The sequence below is a fragment of the Cnephaeus nilssonii genome, assembly GCF_951640355.1.
Source record: "Cnephaeus nilssonii genome assembly, chromosome: 23".
Classification (NCBI taxonomy): domain Eukaryota; kingdom Metazoa; phylum Chordata; class Mammalia; order Chiroptera; family Vespertilionidae; genus Cnephaeus; species Cnephaeus nilssonii.
The window spans coordinates 19,623,812-19,647,646 of record NC_137094.1 but is presented as its reverse complement, the minus strand read 5'-3'; the positions used below and the strand labels follow the sequence as shown (position 1 = coordinate 19,647,646).

At 60.6% G+C, this 23,835-nt stretch overlaps 1 protein-coding gene across 8 annotated transcripts in view; it reads right to left on the bottom strand.

The window, feature by feature from the left end:
- PPP1R12B (protein phosphatase 1 regulatory subunit 12B) overlaps positions 1–23,835 on the bottom strand; it is a 66,046-nt gene that overhangs the window by 25,429 nt on the left and 16,782 nt on the right. For 4 of the 8 annotated variants that reach the window (XR_013813076.1, XR_013813077.1, XM_079763396.1 and 1 more), the window contains exons 7-17: positions 20,683–20,762; positions 19,975–20,111; positions 19,447–19,562; positions 18,791–18,991; positions 18,246–18,328; positions 17,282–17,407; positions 12,306–12,485; positions 1,445–1,535; positions 946–1,146; positions 422–590; positions 212–324 (exon numbers count right to left, since the gene is read on the bottom strand). Coding sequence is in view for 3 of the 8 variants with exons in the window: in XM_079763396.1 (XP_079619522.1) it covers positions 212–324; positions 422–590; positions 946–1,146; positions 1,445–1,535; positions 12,306–12,485; positions 17,282–17,407; positions 18,246–18,328; positions 18,791–18,991; positions 19,447–19,562; positions 19,975–20,111; positions 20,683–20,762 (1,497 nt within the window). In the remaining 5 variants the exon portion in view is untranslated. Of the gene's footprint in view, positions 1–211; positions 325–421; positions 591–945; positions 1,147–1,444; positions 1,536–12,305; positions 12,486–14,578; positions 15,206–16,209; positions 16,824–17,281; positions 17,408–18,245; positions 18,329–18,790; positions 18,992–19,446; positions 19,563–19,974; positions 20,112–20,682; positions 20,763–23,835 lie in introns of those variants that run through there. The other 4 variants (XR_013813080.1, XR_013813078.1, XR_013813079.1 and 1 more) reach the window with 4 other exon arrangements.

Below are 23,835 nucleotides of genomic sequence, written 5' to 3'. Positions count from 1 at the left end.
GGTTTTCACGCATCACCCGTCGTGACTGAGTACCTACTATGTGCCTGGCACCGCTCCAGGCACTGGGCCCCCAGGAACACCCTAACGAGTCCCACACGAGTTCCCACAGACACTCCCTGCCACGTGCACCTTTGGGCCACGGGTGGGCCTCTGACTTCAGCACGGAGGGCGACCAGGTGCTGGGACAGGTGCCAGCAGACCGTCCACTTACGTCCTTCGTCCAGAAGCTGATGCCTGTGCCCCTCCGCCGCTCTCGGGGCCGCCTCCGCTCGCGGACGGACAGCCCCCCAGCGCACGGGTCGTCCACACCTGCCTCTTCACTCTCTGCGGGGAGAGAGGAGTGAGCACAGGACCCAGGGTGCAGCCCAAGGACGCTGTCTGGAAACTCCCCGGAGGCTGCATTTCCGGGAGCTCTACGCACCCTCTCTGTCCATATCCTTGACCTCTGAGCTCTCAGCGTCGGGGGCTGCCGGTCCGCTCGTCCGCAGCAGGTGGGAGCTGGTATAGAGGGTGGGTCTCGAGGTGGTTGGGAACACGGCGGTGGTGGGCTTGTCTGGCTGAGCTGCACCCCTCAGGCGACGGCACGCGGGCTGGGGGCCAGCCACAGGGAGACGTTAGAGTCCAGCCCCACCACAGGGCGTGCACCGCGGGCTTGCTGAGGGGCTTTTCCACACCAAGAGGGTCACCAGTAGTAGATGCTCAGGAAGCAGCTAAAGCTAGTTGATTAGCCGGAAAGGAGAAGGTGATGGCCTGGCCAAGGGCACAGGCAGCCCTGACGCTGGAGAAAACCCCCAACTTTGGAACGAAATAGAAGGACAAGGGCCTCAGGATGAAGCTCTGAGAGGTCCACACAGGAAACCAGCATCTGCCTTCGGAGCAGCAGCCGAGCTTAGGAGGAGACCCAACCCACTCACCCAGCACAGGCCTGCGGCCTCACGAGCTCACCTCTTCCTCCTGACCCCGGCCCCAGGGCTGGCGGCCCTCCCCGGTGTCCTTGGCAGGGACCGTGGACGTCTCATGCCTCTCGGCGCGGCCCTCCAGCCCTTCGGTACCCAGCTTCTGGCCAGGCTGGTCCTGAGCCTGCCGCTCCACCCGAGACCGGCTGAAGGTCCTTTCTGCCTCCTGCAGGTCTGTCAGAGTCACGCCCTGGGGAGAGAGGACAGATCAGAGAGGGGCCAGCCTGACCAGGACCCCACATCCCAGCTCCAAATGAGGCCCTCACCAGCAACACGGGCTTAAAGTCAACCCGGAGTGTGCAGAGCCGGGGCGGGCCCGCTGGCTTCCCAGCCCTGTCCCCGAGGACAGCCGAGCCTCGCTGCTCCTCATCGCCAGGGAGCAGCGCTGCAGGGGTCAGTGACAGCCCTGCGCTCCAGTCCCTCGTGGGGGACGCTCGGGCCGTCAATGGACAGGAAAGGACAAAGTACAGAAAGGAGGCCACACCCACCTGCGTCGACCTCCGGGTCTGCCGGGCTTGCCTGGAGCGTGCTTTCCGCAGAGACTCGGCCTCCTCATCACGGACGGGAGTCAGATACGACCTGCGGAGGGATGGGCACGGTGAGGAAGACGAGGTGTCCGCACCCTCACGTGGTTCCCACCTGCGAGGAGCGAAGGCGGAAGCCGGCAGAGGCGGTGGGAAAACAGCCAACAAAGCAGCACTGAGTCCTTGGGACAAGCTCATCGCTCACACAGACCCCGTCTTGTTAGTTCGGGGCTCTCCCTGCCGTTCCCGGGAGAGACTGCAGTAACTCCCACCGTGACGGCCACTCTGGAGCGACGGCGGGCGCGCTGAGAGGAGGGTCTCCTCACCTATTTCTGTGAGCGCGTCAGACTGGGGTCCGTCCTCCTGAGTCACTGAGCGCTCACCAGCGAAGCGTCTGAAAGGTCTGAAGTAGGGGCTCCATTTCTTGACTACACTCAGGCCTATTCACATTTCTATTTGGGGATCTGGTCACACAATGGGCAGAGGATTTGAATAGACCTTTATCCAAAGAAGATGTACAGATGCCCACAGGTACGGTGCTAAAGGCCACTCACCATCAGGAAAATGCCAATCAAAACCACAGTGAGGGGCCACCTCACGTCTGTCAGAACGGTGTCATCAGTAAATCAACAGCCACAAGTGCTGGCGATGATGTGGAGGGAGGGGGCCCCTGCACTGCTGGGGGGAATGCAGACTGAGGCGGCCTCCGTGGAACAAATACGGAGTTTCCTCAAACAATGAAAAACAGAACTGCCTCTGGACCCCGCAATCCCACTCCTAGGCATTTATCCGAAGGAAACAAAAACACTAAAGATGTGGCACGTACACAGCGAGACACTGCTCAGCCGTGACGTGACGAGAAGGAAGCCCTGCCATTTGCAACAACGTGGAGGGACCTGAGGGCACCAGCTACTGGAGGTGAAACAAGTCAGACAGAGAGACCAGTCGTGTATCTCTTTCACTGGAACCTAGAAACCCCGAGCTCAGGTACCGAGAACAGAGTGGTGGTGCCAGGGCCAGGGTGGCGAGTGGGCAAGGTGGGTGCAGGGGGTCATAAGGTCCGGACGCCCAGCTTTCACCGCAGCAAGTCCTGGGGCAGCACACGGGGGGGTGGCTGCACTGAGTATGGGAAGGCGCTCAGAGGCCAGCAGATCCTAAGTGTCTCCACAGAAGGGGCGCGTCTGCCCTGTGTTGTGAGGGTGTTAACTACAGTGAGGCCCAGGCCTGTGGGTTCTGGACCATCGGCTTGTCCTCCACGGAGGCTCTCACCACACTCTGCAGCCGGCTCCGGGAGACACACTCCAGCAGGCCCGGCACCTGCCGTCCAGCACGACGGTCACTGTCACGGGGGGCCAGCGAGCACTCACATGCAGCCGGTGTGACGGAGAAGCTTGATTTTAAATTAATTTAAGGCTCAAAGCTCCACATGGCTACGGCTCCCACACTGGACGGCACAGCCCGAGAACCCACTTAAACGACCCGAACCCCGGACCCATCTCATCTCCCATGAACCACATGGCAGGCAGCCTGCAGTGACGCTGAAAAGCAGCTGACGCGACTCTCCTCCAGATAAAGCCTCCCTCCCTCCCTCCCTGCTCCTCGGAGGCACTGTGGCGGCGAGCCTGCACTTTCACAGGCTGCAGGAAGCGGTGCTGGCTCCCACCTGGGACACACACAGGGGCAGCACCAGCTGCCTCCCCTGGACCCCCACTCCCTCTGCCCTCGACCACGACAGCCCCGAGACCACAGACTGTACCTCCTTGCGCAGGCCTGCATTGCGGCGGAAGGTCAAAGACGTGTGGGGGTGGATGGCCAGAGAGGTGTGTGGCTGCGGGAAGACGCAGCCTCAGTGCCCACTTCCTGGGCACCAAAATGCTGGCGGCTGCCACCCAGCCAGAGGCCAGGTCCGTGAGCGCGAAGCTGCCACAGAGCAGGAGGAGCAGGAGGAGGGAAGGGGGCAGGAAGGCAGGTCCTGGGCTCAGCAGAGCCAGTGCCGGTAACAGTTCCCAAACACTGCAAGAGATGCTAGTTCATCACTGTCCGATCAATACTCCCGTCTCGCGGGGAGGGCGGAGTGCGCAGGGAGGAAGACGCGGGATGCAGCTCGGGGAGGAGTCCTGGACACAGTTTCACCTGCCCTTGGGGTGCCTGTCCCCGTCGGCCATGGGGGCAAAACCTGCCCCGCGGGCGACTGACAGCGGTGAAGGTTCGGATCAGAAAGGAACGTCGCAGAGAGTCGGTAGTTTAGGCTGTGCAGGCTACTCGACAGCTCCTGCTCGATACATAGACCAAAGGGCGAGCTGAGAGGAGGGTGGTCACAGAGCTGCGGCAGCCGAACCCTCACGGCCCTTCGGAGGAAGCCTGCGGACCCTGCTCTAGGCTCAGAGGACACTGTTCTTTACAGACCGCGGGGTCTGGCGTGTCTGCGACCTACCCAGGAAGTACTGTCACCCCGAGTTCGTGTACGGTGCTTCTGAACGTCTGCTCCATTAACACACTCCAGCCTCAGTGCCAAAGCCACTGCCACCACCGGCACGGTTTTCGTTACGTGGGTCACCGTACAGTCAGCTCAGGGGTCATGTAGGTCATCGTTACGTAGGTCACCGTACAGTTAGCTCAGGGGTCATGTAGGTCATCGTTATGTGGGTCACCGTACAGTCAGCTCAGGGGTCATGTAGGTCATCGTTATATGGGTCACCGAACAGTTAGCTCAGGGGTCATGTAGGTCATCGTTATGTGGGTCACCGTACAGTCAGCTCAGGGGTCAGCGGGGTGTTCCGGAGCAGCAATGGCAGACTCCAGCCCCAAATGGCCAGCGAGAGCTGATTAATTTCACCCCCACAGGCTGGACCAGCTGGACCAGCCAACTGCCCTGCACTGATCACTGACCACAGCCAGGCCAGGTCAGATTCAGCTCCAGCACTGGGGGTTTTTTTGTTTGTTTAGTTTTTAAAAACAGGAAAGTCCTGGAAATGACCCAAATCTCAAACAGTACGGAGAACAGTTAAATATAGATGGAAGATCCATTATAGAACACTATATAGACATTACAAGGCAAAACGAAAGTAAAAGATACACAAGTTGGGAAATATTAGTATCTTGAATATGTAAAGAACTTATAGCAATTTAAAAAAGAGTAAAAAACCCAACTGAAAAAAATCAGCAAAGCACATTCAGGAAACTTACAAAATAGGAAACTCCAAAAGCCTGTAAACGTAGGAGAAAACGTTTATTTCCACTAATAATCATGAAATGCAAACTAAGACAGGAGGGACGACTTCGTCTTCCTTAGACTCGCAAACACTGACGCTGTCCAGGGTCATGTGCCTGGAAAGAACGGGACTGGCCCCCACAGGCCCCACGGGGGAGGGCGGGGGGCAGGCACTTGTTTGCTTCCTTGGACAACTTTTAACTTAGGCTGGACCTTGTGCAGCTAAAACTTTTAACTGTAACAGATGATGTTAATGACAGAGCACTGACCAAACAGTATGAAATACCTGAGACATACACTGTATCCCAGCTGGTGAGCCTGCAGGCTGTGCTCAGCGCTAAGGGAGGAACCCAGGGAGAAGGCCGCTGTGAAGAGGGCACACGGAGGGGTAAGAAGCACCCAGACCTGGGGGAGCCGGTGCTGAACACTCACCTCCTTTGCAGTCAGGTGACAACCGACCTCTCCCCAGAGCAGCGTGAGGTCCCAGACTGCTGTCTCAGGGTCCTGGCCGGGCTGCAAGGGAGGGCCACCGCTCCCTTCCGAGAAGGCCTATGAAACAGCTTATTCCCTCCCGTCCACGCCCCCACCCCAGGTGACTCACATTCCTGTAATTAAGACTCAGCAGCGGGCGTGTTCTAAGTCAAGGTTTCCTGGGGTGTAATTTACACACAGCCAACTTGCCCTTTTTGGATGAGGAAATGAGGGAAGGAAAATAGTGCCCAGAAGTGGCTGTGGCCACAGCTCCCAGCGGGCAAGCTCCAAGCGGGGAGCGAGGTCACGGACACCTGTGGGGGGAAGGGCCTGCGAAGACGGGGGAGGCCTGGGACCGACACGGAAGAGAAAAGCCGAAGGGACACTAACGGAAGGACAGAGGGGGCTGGAGAAGAAGGGGTCACAAGGCCCCAGGAGAATGCCTGGCAACCCAGGTGCTTAAACCTCGGCAGCTGTCACATGAAGAAGCGCCCAAGGGCCATTCCACACAGGGCGCCCCCAGGAGGGACCCTTCACTCTGCCCCAAAACCTCACCTGTGCAGGAGCCCACAGGCCCCAGACGCCCCTCTGCTGCCATCTGCTGGACACGGCGGGCACTGCACACGAGAGACCACTGCCCTCAGCAACTTTTATTCAAGCCTGCCTTGTGTAGGCTCGCTGTGCAAGAAACCCAGTAAAGTCCGGGTGAGGCCATGCGCCCCTGGGTCCGGATGAAGCTGAATCCTGGGTCTGGGCGAGGCCGTGTGCCCCTAGATCCGGGTGAGGCTGGATCCCGGGTCCGGGTGAGGCCGTGGGCCCCTGGATCCGGGTGAAGCCGTGCCCCTGGATCCGGCCGAGACCAAACCAGAGGGAGTCGGACCTGCATTACCACCATTTGTCCACCATCCAGAGCTGAGGGGTCAGTGCCGACATGTACTCATAAGGAACTGGTGGACATTGATATTGGGTCTCAAAAGAACTGTTGGACCAGAAAGAAACTCACTACAGACTGATTCATTTGCCTGTCAGCATAACTATTATTGCTCGTCGCACATTCAATTCTTATAAGTATATCTCTAGTGACACATGATTTCGCTCATCTAGGGGAAATGATGAACAACATAGACTGATGAACAAGAACAGAACCAGAAACAAGGAGGCATCGATCGGACTATCGGGCCTCAGAGGGAGGATAGGGGAGGGTGGGGGGAGGGGGGAGAGATCAACCAAAGGTCTTGTGTGCATGCATATGAGCCTAACCAATGCTTAAGTTCAACAGAGGGTTGGGGCATCCATGGGGAGGGGTGTGGGATGGGAATGGGGGGATGAGGACAAATATGTGACACCTTAATCAATAAAGAAATTAAAAAAAAAAAAGAAACCCAGTAAAAGAGCACCCGCAGGGAGCTTCCATGTGGATTAGTCACCCACCCAAGATCAGAGCAGCAGCAGCACCCGGGGCGCCTTGGTGCAGTGGGGCGGGTGCAGGGGTCTCGTGTGCACAGGACCGTGCTCAGCAGAGGGGTGACAGGCCTCGGCGTGGCCAGAGGGGCCCCCGTAACCATGCCCAGGCTTTCTCCCTGGTGCACAGCTGCAGACACGGGAGACACAGCATGGCCGTGGGGCTGGGATGACCCAGCAGGACTGTGAATTCTGCCTGGAAACTCGTCCTCGGAGCATCCAACACCAGTCAGAGAGCGTCCATCTCACACGCACAGGAAATGCTCACCTCCACTATCCCGTGCGGCAGTCTTGCAGTAAGCAGACAGCTCGCACCCAGACCCAGCGCCGGCCTCTCACCGACAGCTCCCTGCCGCACCCGGAGCCGCCTTCCTCCTCCTGCACCAGTGTCTCCGTCTTGCCCCGACTACCCAGCGACCTCCTGCCCCAAGCACCTTCACTTACTTAGCACACACATCATCACGCAGCATAAAGGGCAGGGAATACAGCCGCCCGTGTCCTGCCATCGACGTACGGGCCACATGACCGACCCCGTTTCCTCCTCCAGAGAAGCCCCGAGGCCCTGACCCCTGGGCGCTCCAGTCAGGGCTCCGGGTCAGGGCTGCCGGTCAGGGTTCACGGTCAGGGCTCCCGGTCAGGGCTCACGGTCAGGGCTCCCGGTCAGGGCTCACGGTCAGGGCTCCAGTCAGGGCTCCCGGTCAGGGCTCCCGGTCAGGGCTCCGGTCAGGGCTCCCGGTCAGGGCTCCAGTCAGGGCTCACGGTCAGGGCTCACGGTCAGGGCTCCGGTCAGGGCTCCGGTCAGGGCTCCCGGTCAGGGCTCCCGGTCAGGGCTCACGGTCAGGTTCGTCAGGGGCGTTACAGGCTCCGGAGCAGCTCCACACTGTTCTGGCTGGCGACCTGTTCTTGCCCCTGCTCCCCTTCCCCTCCCCAGCCGCATCCCCCCTCCCTCCCCACACACATCTGCAACCAAACCGCTTCCCGAAGGACCACAGGAAGAACAAGGGCCGAGCGGAAACAGTACCTGGATGGTGACGCTCCAAGCAGAGGCCTGGGCAAGGCGCCCCAGTTCCGCCCCCAAGCACAGAGGCCACCCCCTGCCCTCAGGTTTCCTTACAACCAGGAACCCAGCCCCCGCGGCCGGAGCAGGCTCCTTCCCTGGCTGCACCGGGGCAGTAGCTCCCCCAGAGCCGGTCAGCAAACAGGGGCCACCCTGGCTGTCCTTCCCTCCCCAGGAAGCACAGCCTGCTTCATGGGGCTGTCACAGCGACTGCCTGTGCTACATAGACACCCGACTGGGAGAGGGGGGCTGAGTGAGGGCACACGGCTTCGGTCCCTCCCGGGTGCTACCACTCTCACACTCTGAAAAAAGAAGCGCCTTATCAGAAGGAGACTAACCATAGACAGGGCCTGATAAGGACCCTGAGCAGCAGGGGTCAGGTGACTGCTGGCTCCCTGAGGTGCTGGGAGCAGGGACAGAGCCAGACACGGGGCCTGGCCTCCCTCTGGCCATGGGAGTCCTGTGCGGGGGCCACTTGTAAGCCCCCACTCCTGAATGTTGGCCGGTGGGAGGACCTGTGTGGTGAATGCACCGTGTTGGGGAAATGAGTGAGTCCGGTCTCATTAGCTGTGCTGAGCAACAGAAATCCGGGGAAAGATAACAGACTTTTAGTCAAGACCTTGCACCTCACTGTGGTGACCCAGCTGGCATCGCCCCGGCCTTTTCTCCTGGGTCCCGGGCACCAGAGTCACCGAGACGCATTCATAAACCACGGGAGCGCACTCTCAATGGTTTGTTCAGTAAAACGCATGGTGATGCAATCGTCACACAAGCCACTGTAAACGTGTTCTTCACCCTGATGCACCAGCAGTCACTCCGCCGCCTGCCTGAGACCCCGGCCCGCAGCGGCGCTGTCCCCAGCCCGCAGCGCACAGCTCACAGCGCCCCTCCTCACCTCACCTGACAGTGACTTATCTGGACACGCTCTGTTCTGTGTGGCCACAGGCATGCAGGGAGGGCTACCACAGCCTCCCGGAGATGGAGCACTGGCACCCACCTGGGCGCGCGAGTGCACGGCGGCATGGCAGCAGATCCCAGATCCCAGCCACACCCCGCAGGAACCACATGCACGCTCTACACCCTCTAGGCCCCTGGTGACAAGTCACATGACAACCAGACCCAGGAGGGGAACACGGCAGAAAACGCACCGACGGCTGCTGACCCCACCCCGTCCCGTGCAACCTCCGCGTAGGAAGGACGGCTCCTGTCAGCGAAGCCTTGGCGAGTCTCTCAGGGCGAGAAAAGGCTCATTTGCAACAATAATTGACAGACTGGAGGCCTCTCTTTGGAGCCCTTTATGAGTTGACAACTGCCTGTCTTTAGCCTGGAGACAGAGATGAGTCAAATGCTTTTAAAAACCATGACTCAGCGTTTCACGGTTTACATTGCCAGCCTTCCCAGGATGAGGCCGTCACTTTGCTGACAGAGTCACACCAGCGGGAATAAGCATGTAGCTTAGAAGACCCCGGGCTCTGAGGTCGCTACGTGGCGTGTGGGACTCAAGCCAGGCCTGGCCGTATCCTACCCAGCAAAGCAGAGTCGCAGGGGGGCTGTTTGGGGCAAGAAAAACCATTCACCTTCTTGTGCAGAAATACTGTGAGCCGTTTCTATGAAGAAAGGGAAGGCCACCCATAAAAAGGAAGAGAGAAGACTCAGGGAGGGTGGGGGGCGGGGGCGCCGCAGAGCAGCAGCAGGAGAGGGTCAGAGGCCGGCACTCAAGAGTCTAATATTAGCCCAGGGGCTGTTGACACTTTGTTGCTAAGGAAAACTTGGAGCTTTGGAAAATGAGGCCAGTCCACTGTGACAGCTGCCACCTGGCTGCGTCCCCGCAGGCTCTGCCAGCCGCCCGCCCGCCCTCTCAGAGGCCCCCTCTCAGATGGCCGCTGCTCCGGGAGCCCCGGGACAGGGTGCGTGGCAGGAATTTCAGTGCCTGGGGGGGAGGGGAGGGCTGCTGCACGCCTGGCTGCAGCCTCAGACCGATGGCCCCCATCCAAACCTTCATCCTTAAATCTCGAGGAGGAAATGGTTGGTGAGCTCCGTGAGGAGGAAGAGGTGTGGGTGCCTGACTCCAGGTGTGACAGGGCCATCACGCCCCTCAGGGCCTCAGCATGTCCACCTAACGTGATGAGGATGCAGGAGCCCACGCGAGCTGTTCAGGGTGAAAAAGGGGCTCTGTAAATCCAAGACCGTGCCTTCCTGAGAGACAGAACTGTGGTGCAAGCCCTGCCCTGAGCTTCTGCGGCAAAATAAAAAATGACCCAGAATCCTGCAAACCTCGCATCTGGATGGACTGTTAATCCTCAGGGCTGACGGTCGCTCACAAACTCACGTCACGAGAGACTGTTGTCCCTGGAGTGTGTTGTTCGCAACTCCTTCTGCCCCCACCCCATCACAGTGGTCACACCTTATCACGCTGCGGCTTGGGGAATGCAGGAGGAAGAAAGAAAAGAAACGTTGCCCGCATCCCTCGGAACAGCCAGGGCTGCCATTCCCTTGCTTTCCCTGTGGCGTCCCAGGCATCCCTGGGCCCTGGCTCCGCCCATTCGGGGCCCAGCTGCAGCTCACCCCTCGGGAAAGAACAGGGTGCACCGGGAGGCGGTCGTTGGCCACCAGGCGTGCACACCCGCCGGCCGTGAGAACACAGGTTCTCGGAGGAGCCAGGTGTGCAGGTCCCGTCAGACCCGCCCAGCCCGCCTGCTCCGGGGATCCCCTCCGAGGGAGCTGCCCACAGGCCAGGTCCGGCCAGGCCAGTTTTAAAGCCCAATTTACCACAAAGGCCACGAATGCTCCCAAGTGGACTTGCGCACCAGGCCTCGCCACACCCCCAGCGCGAGCTTCCCCAGACGGCACCCGCCAGCTCCTTCAGAAGGAAAAGTTAGCTGTTTTCAAAACATGTGATTTTCCCCCTTTCATGTTTGTCTAGAGGGAGAAATTAAACAGCTTTGATTCCGTAACAGCTTAAATGATATGTCTGATTGGGTGAACTCATCCGAGCTGACACACCCGGGTCCCCGCAGCTGGGAGAGAGGTTCAGTTCCCGCCTCGCTCGCCGTAGTCTCCAGCGCACACCCAGTGGGACCTGGCCTTGGTGTCCGTGATAAAACAGAACGACTCCACAGACGCAGAAACTCGGAAACTGCTGCAAGTTCTGCCCCCGCACCCCCTTCCACACCAAGAGGACCCATCGGCAGCTCTGAGTCGCCTGTTCAACTTGTGTGACCGACTTTCACACATTGATCTGGCCGCAAAAATGCTTTTTCCTTCATCTAATCTATTTCACACAAGGCCTTTCAGAAACGCTAACTGGCCTCACCTCTCCCAGCTCAGGTGTCCTGAGCGCGGCCCCTGAACTTCCTGTTCCCAGCATCACTCACGAACGGGGAGCTGCCTCTCCAGGCGCCTCGGCTCCGTCTCCTTAGATGGGGTGAGGGGTGAGAGCTGAGGTCTGGGTTTCTTTCTGGAACAAGCGTGTTCTAACACTGACTGGCGGCGGCTGCACAGATCCGTGCACACACTGGAAACCGCTGAGCTGTGCACGTAAGGGGTAAATCCTATGGTAGGTGAACTGCGTCTATAAAGCTGTCAGCACGGTGCCTCTGGGCGCCGATGGAGCTGGCTGTGAGCCGGCTGCCCCGTCCGCTCCCTGCCTGTCTCCGCGCTCCAGGCCTTCCCCTTCCTTCCCGCCCGGTGCTGACGTACCTTCTGCCTGGACGCTGGTCCCGCCTCTCCCCTGGTCTCGCCCTGAGCACTGCCTCTCAGACACTGTTCCCTGGCCCCCAGCATACTCCAGCTCAGTTAGCATCCCTCCCATTTCTTCTCATGACGGTTTCAGAGCGGCCTCTATGGTAAACCCACACACCTGGACTGGTTGTATCTCGTCGGTAAGAGTCTCTGGCTTGTTTTGCACAAATTCACACTCACAAAATAAAACCCTCCTCTAATATGCACCTCGTTTTCTAGTCTGAATTCAGGGATAACCATGGCCTCAGTTTAGGTTTAGGTGGGTCTGAAACTCCCAAGTGGAGCGCCCCCCTCGAGGGGAGACTGGCTGTCCTCCTGGCCACATCGCCCCAGGTCCCTGGGTCCCGACCCCGCTCCCTCCTACCTTACATCTCCCCGTGTCTGCGCGACTGCTCTCCAGGCAGAGACATCGCAGAACCTGACACGCAGCACAGTCACCACCCTGCTGTCACTCACGCCCTGCTCTGGGATTCCTCTCCACTGAATCAAAACTTCACATCCTTGCTCGATTTCTCTGAGCCTTTTGTGCCCTGACAGCTTTTCTGAGCCGCCAGAGGTCACTGTGGACGACCCTGAGCAGAGCAGCCGGTCCTTCTCAGGTCAGGTTCTCCGTCACAGAGTGGGACACTGTCTGCCACGACCTCACAGGCAGACAGACAGACAGACAGACAGAAGGGGAGAGCTGTCTCCCTGACAGAACAGGTGTCTCTCTTCAATAGTCAGAAACAATGCAGATCTCCACCGAAAATCTCCTGGCAAACCCAAGACCCAAACTGTAATGTAAAGACCTGCTTTCATAAACATGCGTGAGACCGGGGAAGATGTCCTACCACCCCCCCCCCCCGCCTCCCGGGAGAACCCAATGAACCCAGCCCGTGACGCACCTCCGTCTCTCCCTGGCTTCCACGGAGGAGTCCGTCCCAGGCGTGGACAGCAGAGAGGCACTGGTGACCCCGTTGGCAGTGCTGGGCGGGGGGCGGTTGGTGATCACACACAGAGGGGTGCTCGGGGAGACACTGTCTGCTTTCTCAGCTGTGGAGTCGGCCAGGGACCTGTGAGGAGCCCTGAAACCAGAGGGACAGCAGAGGACGTTCAGACGCGTGCGCCACAGCAGAGACGGGGCGCGAGACAGGCTGCGCCGAGCAGCTTCTTGCTCGGATCCTGCCTCTGTTGGTTTTTAACTCTGAGCCCTTCGGTCTTAGGACAGTGTGAGCAATTCAGTCAGACCGCCTCTGGCAAGGAGGGATGTTTTATGAAAAAAATTTTTTTGCTTGAGATTAAATTTAAAAACAAAAAATTAGCTCTGGCAGCAGGCGAAGCAGAGCCTGGGCAGGAGCTTTAATGACCCCGCACACCACTTGGTCCCTACACGCAGAGATGGCCGCCCCACCCCTGGACACGACTCTGCGGTCCCTCACTCGTCTCCTCCAGCCCCGCATCCCTCAGCCTGGATGGGGACGTCCCCTCGGCTGTGCAGAGATGCCTGCTACCTCTGCCCGAGCCCCCCACCCCCCGGGACGGGGACCGCGCTGTGGGCTGTGCTACCTGCAGCCCAGGACGGTCACCCTCCCGCCCCAGCTCAGCAGCTGCGCTTTTCCCAGTAGCCAGATGCCTGCCTGCCCACACTGCACCGAGAGCCAGAACAAACGAGCAGGCTCTGGACGCACAAGCCTGCGATGACAGCCACTCACACAAAACACGATCTTTGCTTCTCGCAAAGAGTGAGTCCCAACACGGCTCTCCCCGCAAAAGCCGCCAGTGGTGATGTCACAGCTCGTTGCTGGGGTAACAGATCCAAACGACTCTCACAGACAGAAAAGGCACGAGCATCAGGGATGCTAAAGGGCGGTTCTGTTTCCGTCTCCTCCGACGACCAGGAATGCTGGTGAGCAGCTATAAGCTCACTTTCCAAGTCACGTGATCAGAATACGCGCAAAACAAATAACCAGACCCTACGGTCTCACACGGCTCCTCGACGCAGACAGAGCAGACAGCTCTCAGGCGGGACCGAAGACACGGGCAGCACTCGGAGGAAGCCAGCCCTCCGACCTCGAGGCGCCTAAGGAGGTGCTAGTGAAGTCCGAGGCAAGGCTGTGAGCACACTGACCACAGCCTGAGCTGCAGGCCTTCTGGGTCAGCACCCGGTGCGGCTCCCCTGCCTCCTGGCTGCAGAGATGCTACGGACGTCACCGCGCTGCATCGTCGACTGGAACTCCCGCTGCTACTCTGAAACGTGTGTAACTTCACGGCGAGTACGCAAGCCCAGAGAGAGGACCAGAGGCTTTGGGGCAACTTGGGCTAAATCTCTGCCAACGTAAGCCTCTGATCGTCATCTGTAAAACGGGGTCATGTACCTTCACACGCAGGGGTCGCGTGACGCTTCAATGGAACACTGTGTGCAGACCCCTAGGATTGGGCCCAGGATAAGAACTCCGCGGAAACAAACAGAACAGCAGACAGGACCCCGAGACGGACAGACCCGCGGCCCCGCCTCGCTGTGACCCGGGCAGATGAGTGGGCTTTGGTCTCTGGTCCTCCTCCTCTATAAAGCGAGACCCTTTCATGAACGAGGGCTCTTCCCCGACGACAGTGACACCTGTGCCTGTGGGGCTAGTGCCCCGCCCGCCCACTGTCCTGCCTCCCTCCCTAACGGAGCCTGGGGATGAGCGAGGGCAGCGATGGGCCTGGTTAAAAATCCACACGTTCTAAGCCCCCCAAGTTCCTGTTTCTTCCTCGGGGAGGACAGTGTCTACGATGCCTGTACACCACGTCACTGCGACGACCCACTAAGCGTCTCCATGACGGCGCAGTGCTGTTCTGATCACCTGTCATAAGCCCGCCCTCCTGGCAAACGGATGGCCCCACTTATTTTAGGGGGAGAAGCTGGTCGCTGACGGTGCCCGTCACGCACCAGCGGCGTGCCCTGAGCAGCAAGGCCGTCACTGACACCCCTTGTCCTGTGTCGGCTGGAGAAACAAGACCCCAGAAGGAGTCCCTTTGCCAGACCAGAAGCACACAGGGTCCTGGCCACAGGGGGCTGACCCCAGGCACAGCCACGCTGAGGTCCTCTGTGCTCTCAGTGGCCTGTCCGCTGCCCTCAGAACCCAGAACCCAGGACGCCACCCCCACCCCGGAACCGAGTTCAGACCACACACACCTCCCCTTCCCGCGGAGTTTCCAGTAACTCGCTGGCTGGGATGTTCGGAGGCTGCAGGCCTTTTGCAATAAGAGCTAGTGCTGCTGGTCTGTGGGTGTGCCACCTTGCAGGAGGGTGAGCGGAAGAGCCCCTCCTAAGACTGGAAGTCAGGACGAGGGGTTCGGTGTGAGATTTACCACAATGTGGGGCCCTTAGCTGCAGCCACGACCGGTAGGTGATGAGGTGGAAGCAGTCAAGTCCGTGGGTGCCGAACCCCGGCACAGAGCACACGGCGGCGACTGTTCAACAGGCTGCTGGCTGGCAGGTGACCTCACAGCAAAGGCAGCCTCCCGAGTGACGGACCTGTCGCAGTTCACGCAGCTTCTGAGGGACGGGCCTCTTTGGCCCACGTCTCTCGCGCATCCAGAGGCATCCGCTGTGATGACGTGACTGAGTGGCTCCAGAAGCCTTACCTGCGGTGGGCGCAGGTGCGCAGTGTCCACACTGCCGGGCGCGGGGCCAGGAGAGGCAGGCGCCACCTGCTGCCCGACAGGTGAGGACCACGGTAACAGGCGAGGCAGCAGGAGATGAACTGCAATTGGCTGAAAGGAGGGACGTGTGGGGCCACTACTCCTACCAAGGGAAGCACTGAAAAACACACACATGGCGTTCCTCAGGACGTGCCGCCCGCCGCGGCCCAGCACCTCCTCCCCGTCACCATGAGGCAGGCAGGACAGAGGCACGGCTCGGAAAGAGGAAGGACCGGCCAGCGCTGGCCACTGGCAGCAAGCAGGCGCCTGCCAATCACCCAAGGAGGGAGGAACGTGGAGGACAGGCCACGTGCAGCCAGAGAGAGAACATGGTAGGGTCAGGCCCAGAAGGGAAATGACAGAGAAGAGAATCATTTTGTTAGAAAAACCCAATTCCCAACCCACCCGAGTCCACAGGCCATGCCCCACCCCGTCCGCCTGTTACAGAAGCAGCTCCGAGAGGCTGAGTGAGGCCGAGAGCCTGGAGAGCTGGAGCAGAGATGGCAGACGAGAGAGTGGGTCAGCCTCCAGAGCCGTGGGCCAAGTCCCTCTGGTGGTTCCAACTGTGAGTCTAGAAACCCGTGTGGGCGACCCAGGCAGGTTGTTTCTGCTGAGCGTGAGCGAGAACCACCCGATGGCGGCACTGGTCTGGTCACCACTTAGCCCCTCCTGTCTGTGGCAGGGATGGCACTCGAGGGGGCGGCCAAACAACGCTACTGAACCCAAAGACGCCCTTTCTGCGCCGTAAGAAGGACTTTCTGCCTGGAAGGTGCTGAGCTCGGCACGGCCGGACCCGCGTCTGCTCTCACCTGCCCTTCGAACAGAGATGGTGCAAGATTCTTCTTCTGAAAAGATCCTAAGGTTTTGTAAACCCAAAATGGGCTTTCGGGTTGGAGGAGAAAAGCTTCAACACCCCAAATGTGAAGCACGTTCTAGGTCTTCCCTCAGCACGTGCTCACGGCAGGAAGCTGCCTCCCACCCCGAGGCGCCCTTTGTCCTCCGCCACCGCCACCGCTTGCCCTCCGACCTTGATCAGACCCGTGCTGTCACTCAGCCTGGGCTGAGGACCTGGATCGTGAGAACCAGCCCCCCCCCCCCCCCCAAGTAATGACCTGCGGCAGTTACGGCAGCTTCCTCTCCCCTGGGCCCACACTGTTCTCTCAGAACAGTCTCCTGGGACCAGCGTGAGCAGCGATGACGGAAGACGTGTCTCGCTAGACTGACGCCTCCGCCTTGAAGACAGAGGTGCGGCCTCGGGACGCTGGGGACAGGGAGTCTGTGCGGCAGCGCAGGGACCAGCACCGGCTGCCTCCTCGTGGGGGTCTCAACAGCGCTGCTCGTCTATCGCTCACGTCCTGACTACCCAGCGGACACTCCCCCAACCAAGCGGAAGTCTGACCCCGACATAGTGTCAGGTCCAAGCCTGCGTCTGGGTGCCCATCCATCACCTAAACCACCTGCCGGCGAGGGTCGCAGCACGCAGAGGCAGCTAAGGTGTGTGGGTGGGAGAGAGAGAGATTCAGAGTAAGCAAGAGCATCAGATTCCCCCACGTGAGCAGCCAAGTCCAGAGTAAAACACGAATGGAGTAGATCTTATAGCTCAGGGCTCTGGCAAAGGGCTGTGCTTGCTGCTGGTACAGGGCAGAGAACCCTGGCAGAGAAGGAAATAGAGACAAGAGGGGAGAAGCCCATGTACCTTCTCTGCACCAAGCTTGGAGTCTCACATCTCGATGGATCTGAGGGCCATTCAGTCATAGAAAGAAAACAACAACTCAAGTCCCTCCATTCACAGGCGTCAACGTGAAACGTCTTCGCTGCAAAACAAACCTGTCCCCCCCCCCCCCCCGCCCCCGCAGGGTCCCTCCTCCCTCAAAACCACTGGAGATGAGTGTGGCTGTGGTTTTACACGGGCTGGCCGGCCGGGCCTGCTCAGAGCTCCGGGCACTTCCGGCGACTTAACAGGACCTGAGGGCAGAGTGTGAGCTCAGGCCTGTCCGTGTGAGACTTTGGAATTAGCTTACTTTAATTCAGCTAAGACAATTAGTTTTAATTTCAAATTAGTCAAATGTTACTCCCACAACATCCACAGTAATTCATTTCTGGACTCGTTTGTGTGGTGTTGGTCTGCAGGTGTGCAGTTACGGCCCACACCCCTGTGGCCGCCTGCCTGCCCGCCCGCCCGCCGAGCTGGTACCTTTTCAGGTAGGTGGACACGTAGGTGGAAGGGGCCGCCGTCGGCGGCGTCTCGCTCCCCTTGGCTTCGTCCCTCCGCAGCTGCCGAGTGTACGAGCCGCTCCTCACCAGGTTCACAGCCGATTCTCTGAGGCAGGAAGAAAGCCAGAGCACCGTGGCGCCCACTCCCAGCTCCTGCCCGCGCCCCGCACGCGAGGAGGGGCCTGAAGCGGCGGTGCGGCGGGAGCAGCAGGGTCGCCGCGCCGTCTGTGCTGTGCTCCGTGCCACAGGGTGGCCGCCCCACCTCGGGGCGAGAGCAAAAGCCACGCCTGCTGCCCCTTCACAGCTTCAGAGCCAACCCGCTCGGCTAAGCCCTGGGCCAAGGCCTCTCACCCTCTCCTCATGAGGACTCTGCCAACCCGCCCCCAGCAGGAGGCAGAGAAGGGGACAGAGGAGGGAGAGGTCGCAGGGAAAGAGGAAAGAGCAGGGCCTGCTGTGCCGCATTGGCATCGCCAGTGAACCGTGCCCAGAGGGGCTGTGGCTCGGTTCTGACCACACAGGTACCTCTGGCCTTTGCTACAAGAGCCAGGTCTCCGGAGCCCCTCCCAGGCTCCCGCGCAGCTGAATCGCCTGGACTGTTGTTGGAATGGAGCTTCCAGTTCAGCGGGTGTGGGTGGGGCCCGAGTCTGCGTCTCTGACACGTGTCCGTGATGCCCGGGAGGACCACACCCGAGAGGTTCTAGGGCAGGTCCACTAGACTCAGAGGCGCCTCATTGTAACTGAGGAGGAGGACGGAGACTTCCCCTGCTCACGCATTAGGAGCTGATCAATACTGTGACAGAGCAATCCTGCTGGTGCTGCCCTGGGGTGGCCGGGGCGAGGGGCGAGGGCACCTGGGAAGCCAGAGCCCCGGCCGCTGCAGCGCCTGCCGCGGAGCCCGCCCCGAGGAGCCGTGTGGCAGGTGGGCTGCCTCAGCCTCATGTTACCTGTTCTCCTTCTCCTCAGCGTCACTCGTGCTGCTGAGCCTCCGGGGCGCCAGGGAGCTGAGGTAGCTTCTGCTCTCCCTCTCCTGCAAAACGAGACGGTGACGCGCAGGGCCGACGCACACAGACACAGGAATGACCCTCGGGATGAACAGCACTTAGCACCCCCCACCTCATTCCAGCTCGGTCCCACGTGCAGCCAGGGTTTGTTACAAAGGGTTAGCTCTCACAGGCTTATTCCCAAGGCCCCTCCGTGTAAAACCCACATCAGGGAAAGGATTCTGCTGGGGAAGCCGGGATGATGAGATAGAGAGCTGCACGCGCCACGCGCAGCAGCTGAGACAAAAGGACTGTCCGTCCGACACCAGCCCGAGCCGAGGGGCAGGGTCCGAGGGCCAGGCCAGGGGCTGGACCAACCGTGAGAGGGAGCCGTGCTCATCATAGCCGTCGCCCACGAGCGGCCTGCGGAGCCGGCCCGACCACATGGAGGAGAAAGCAGGACACTGAGCCGCTGCCCGTGGGAGCCGGCTGCCCGGGCCCAGGCGTACCTTGTCTCTGTTGTCCAGCAGAGCGGAGATGCGAGGGCTGGATGCCGAGCGGGAGAGGGCGGAGCCCCGGTCCCTCGCAGCCTCCCGGGCGTCGGCCACGGCACTCAGCGTGTTGTGGCTGCCCGTCTTCCTCAGTCCCAGGCGCCATGAGGAAGGAGACTCGTCTTTGGGCTCCTCCAGCTTGTTAAAAAGGCTGGCGAGCTACCAGGGAAGGAAAGGAAAGGAAGGGCCGCTTGCCTCTGCGCCCTGGAGTCCAGGGAGGCCCCACAGGCTCTGGGCCAGGGCCCTGCCCTCGCCTGCTGACACCACACTCCCCTTGAGGCTGCCTTGGTCCGAGCCAGAAAGAGCCTCAGACTCTCAACACACCTGCCCCAACGGGGCTGCTCCGACAAATCAGACTCGCTCCTGTCTCCGGAGCTCGGACACCCAAGATAAGGGGGCATCTTTGAGCCAGAAGGGCGTCCTCACCAGGAACCGAATCTGCTGGCACCTGGACCTTGGGCTCCCTGCCTCCAGAACTGAGAAATACATTACCATGGTTGAAAGGCACCCAATCTGCGTGTTTTGTTAAGGCAGCCATGTATCCTTCGGGCCTTTCTCCTTGTACGTCACTGCAGTCGGGGGAACCTAACACTCACATTAACCCCAGCACTCACCCTCCTGGCTGAGGAGACAGAGGTGTTCTGAGTGGGGGCTGGTGTCTGCTCCGGGATGTGGCCCTTGCTTTCCGAGCTGGAATGGTTGACAACGGCCTCCGGCTGCCGATCTGTGGCTTAAGACACAGGAAGCACAAGTGCACGTGTGAAAATCTCATCTTCATGCATGTGCTTTCCTGCTAACAGAACAGGTTTACCCGTTACCTCGACTAGAGCTGTGCATGCTTGGCCTCAAACTGATGAAATCTCTAGCAGCTGCTGCCTTTGCCCAGCCTCCCCTTCACGGGTCTCCCCACGGGACGGTCACAGGAGGCACCAACCACGTGAGCCCCGCGAGGCCCAGCGTCGGAGAGGTGGCCCCTCACACAGGACTTCTTCAGGCCCCTGGCCCCGGGACTACAGGACGGCTGCTCTAACTCTGTGTTCTCACTACAAAGGGACATCTTGGCCCCCTCCCCGCCTGTCTGCGGGCTCCGGCTCTCCGCTCGCACTGGGACCACAGGGCCTGGGCAGGAACATCCGCATTACCTGCCTCCTTCTCGGTCTCAGACTCGGACGCTTCATCTTCGCCCTCCTCCTCCGAGCTGGAGCTGCTGGACTCCTTGTTTTCTTCCTCCGTTTCGTGGGACTTGGGCGTCTCCTCCCCATAGAGCATCTTCTCTTTGCTAAATCATGGAAGACAGTTTGAGTGTCATTCAGAAACGACAACTATGTAAGCGCACTCACAGGTGTTGGGAGAGCGCGCTGACGAGCCTGGGTCACAGCAACAGAAAGGCATTCGGACCCTCCTCTGCCTGCGTCCCGCGTCCTGGCCTGTTTAACACACGGAGGTTTACTGTTTGGCGGTGGAGGGTGACTTAGGAGCTCTAGCCATTCACACAGAGAAAAGAGGCCATGGACCTGGGTACTGCCGGGCAGGTAAACAGAAATCATTTAACAAGTTACTCAGTGCTTATGACGCCGGGCAGCCTGCTGGCTCTGGGGTGGTGGTCTGAGCTCACGGAACGACCCATCGGAGTGGTGGCTGGGACCTGGGACCCCTGAGCTGGGGACCAAGAAATACTGCACAATGTGGATTCGTTCCCCCCACCCTCAGCGCCTCCCCACGTATCAACGCTCCTCCCTGCCCTCAAACGTTCCCACATGTTCAAAAGTCACTGGGCTACAATCAAAGTTTCCTTATTGTGCAAATCCTCACACTAAGTGTGTCACTCCCACGGGCTCCCAACCTCTTACTTCTTAAGGAGTCCACCCTGCAATCTGCTGTTCAGGTCCGACTCAATGAGCTTATCCCGCGTCTCTTTTTCACTTCGAAGCTGCAAAGGGAGAAAAGCCAAGAGGCTGATCTTTGGTAAAACCAGCAGAGACGAGGACTCGAAACAGCCCTGTCATCCTGAGACCAGACCAACAGCCCAAAGGGAAGGAGGGAACCTGAACAAACCACGTTCATTTCCCAGAATGCAAGGCTAACTGCTAGTCTGTCGTGTTTAACTTTCAGCTGATTGAAGGTGTTCCTGTAACGAGTACACTTTAACCATCAGGGTTTCTGGGATATTTCCTTCTAACAGGCTGCTGACAGTGCCCGCAGGGAACAGGTGCCCTCTCCAGAACACAGACCTGACTAGAGCAAGTGACTGAGATGCCTGGCGTGGACTGAGACTGTCCAACAGCTCTCAGCATCCCTCGGACTCTTAGCATCCCCCGGGCCCTCTGAGCATCCCCCCGACCCTCTGAGCATCCCCCGACCCTCTCAGCATCCCCCTAACCCTCTCAGCATCCCCCCGACCCTCTCAGCATACCCCCGACCCTCTCAGCATCCCCCCGACCCTCTCAGCATCCCCCAGACCCTCTCAGCATCCCCCAGACAGTCAGCATCCCCCTGACCCTCTCAGCATCCCCCTGACCCTCTCAGCATCCCCCCGACCCTCTCAGCATCCCCCCGACCCTCTCAGCACCCCCCAGACAGTCAGCATCCCCCTGACCCTCTCAGCATCCCCCTGACCCTCTCAGCATCCCCCCCGACCCTCTCAGCATCCCCCCAACCCTCTCAGCATCCCCCCGACCCTCTCAGCATCCCCCTGACCCTCTCAGCATCCCCCAGACAGTCAGCATCCCCCTGACCCTCTCAGCATCCCCCCCGACCCTCTCAGCATCCCCCCGACCCTCTCAGCATCCCCCTGACCCTCTCAGCATCCCCCCGACCCTCTCAGCATCCCCTGACCCTCTCAGCATCCCCCCGACCCTCTCAGCATCCCCCGGACTGTCAGCATCCCCCCGACCCTCTCAGCATCCCCCAACCCTCTCAGCATCCCCCGACCCTCTCAGCATCCCCCTGACCCTCTCAGCATCCCCCTGACCCTCTCAGCATCCCCCCGACCCTCTCAGCATCCCCCAACCCTCTCAGCATCCCCCCGACCCTCTCAGCATCCCCCGACCCTCTCAGCATCCCCCGGACCCTCTCAGCATCCCCCGGACTGTCAGCATCCCCCCGGACCCTCTCAGCATCCCCCCGACCCTCTCAGCATCCCCCTGACCCTCTCAGCATCCCCCGGACTGTCAGCATCCCCCCGACCCTCTCAGCATCCCCCCGACCCTCTCAGCATCCCCCGGACCCTCTCAGCATCCCCCCGACCCTCTCAGCATCCCCCGACCCTCTCAGCATCCCCCCGACCCTCTCAGCATCCCCCGACCCTCTCAGCATCCCCCTGACCCTCTCAGCATCCCCCGGACTGTCAGCATCCCTCCGACCCTCTCAGCATCCCCCGGACTGTCAGCATCCCTCCGACCCTCTCAGCATCCCTCCGACCCTCTCAGCATCCCCCCGACCCTCTCAGCATCCCCCAGACCCTCTCAGCATCCCCCAGACAGTCAGCATCCCCCTGACCCTCTCAGCATCCCCCTGACCCTCTCAGCATCCCCCCGACCCTCTCAGCATCCCCCCGACCCTCTCAGCATCCCCCCGACCCTCTCAGCATCCCCCCGACCCTCTCAGCATCCCTCCGACCCTCTCAGCATCCCCCGACCCTCTCAGCATCCCCCCGACCCTCTCAGCATCCCCCGGACTGTCAGCATCCCCCCGACCCTCTCAGCATCCCCCAACCCTCTCAGCATCCCCCCGACCCTCTCAGCATCCCCCGACCCTCTCAGCATCCCCCGGACCCTCTCAGCATCCCCCGGACTGTCAGCATCCCTCCGACCCTCTCAGCATCCCCCAGACAGTCAGCATCCCCCTGACCCTCTCAGCATCCCCCCCGACCCTCTCAGCATCCCCCGACCCTCTCAGCATCCCCCCGACCCTCTCAGCATCCCCCGGACTGTCAGCATCCCCCCGACCCTCTCAGCATCCCCCAACCCTCTCAGCATCCCCCCGACCCTCTCAGCATCCCCCGACCCTCTCAGCATCCCCCTGACCCTCTCAGCATCCCCCGGACTGTCAGCATCCCTCCGACCCTCTCAGCATCCCCCAGACAGTCAGCATCCCCCTGACCCTCTCAGCATCCCCCCCGACCCTCTCAGCATCCCCCCAACCCTCTCAGCATCCCCCCGACCCTCTCAGCATCCCCCAGACAGTCAGCATCCCCCTGACCCTCTCAGCATCCCCCCCGACCCTCTCAGCATCCCCCCGACCCTCTCAGCATCCCCCTGACCCTCTCAGCATCCCCCTGACCCTCTCAGCATCCCCCCGACCCTCTCAGCATCCCCCCGACCCTCTCAGCATCCCCCGACCCTCTCAGCATCCCCCCGACCCTCTCAGCATCCCCCGGACTGTCAGCATCCCCCCGACCCTCTCAGCATCCCCCAACCCTCTCAGCATCCCCCCGACCCTCTCAGCATCCCCCGACCCTCTCAGCATCCCCCGGACCCTCTCAGCATCCCCCGGACTGTCAGCATCCCCCCGGACCCTCTCAGCATCCCCCCGACCCTCTCAGCATCCCCCTGACCCTCTCAGCATCCCCCGGACTGTCAGCATCCCCCCGACCCTCTCAGCATCCCCCCGACCCTCTCAGCATCCCCCGGACCCTCTCAGCATCCCCCCGACCCTCTCAGCATCCCCCGACCCTCTCAGCATCCCCCCGACCCTCTCAGCATCCCCCGACCCTCTCAGCATCCCCCTGACCCTCTCAGCATCCCCCGACCCTCTCAGCATCCCTCCGACCCTCTCAGCATCCCCCTGACCCTCTCAGCATCCCCCGGACTGTCAGCATCCCTCCGACCCTCTCAGCATCCCCCTGACCCTCTCAGCATCCCCCGGACTGTCAGCATCCCTCCGACCCTCTCAGCATCCCCCGGACTGTCAGCATCCCTCCGACCCTCTCAGCATCCCTCCGACCCTCTCAGCATCCCCCGGACTGTCAGCATCCCTCCGACCCTCTCAGCATCCTGGGGACT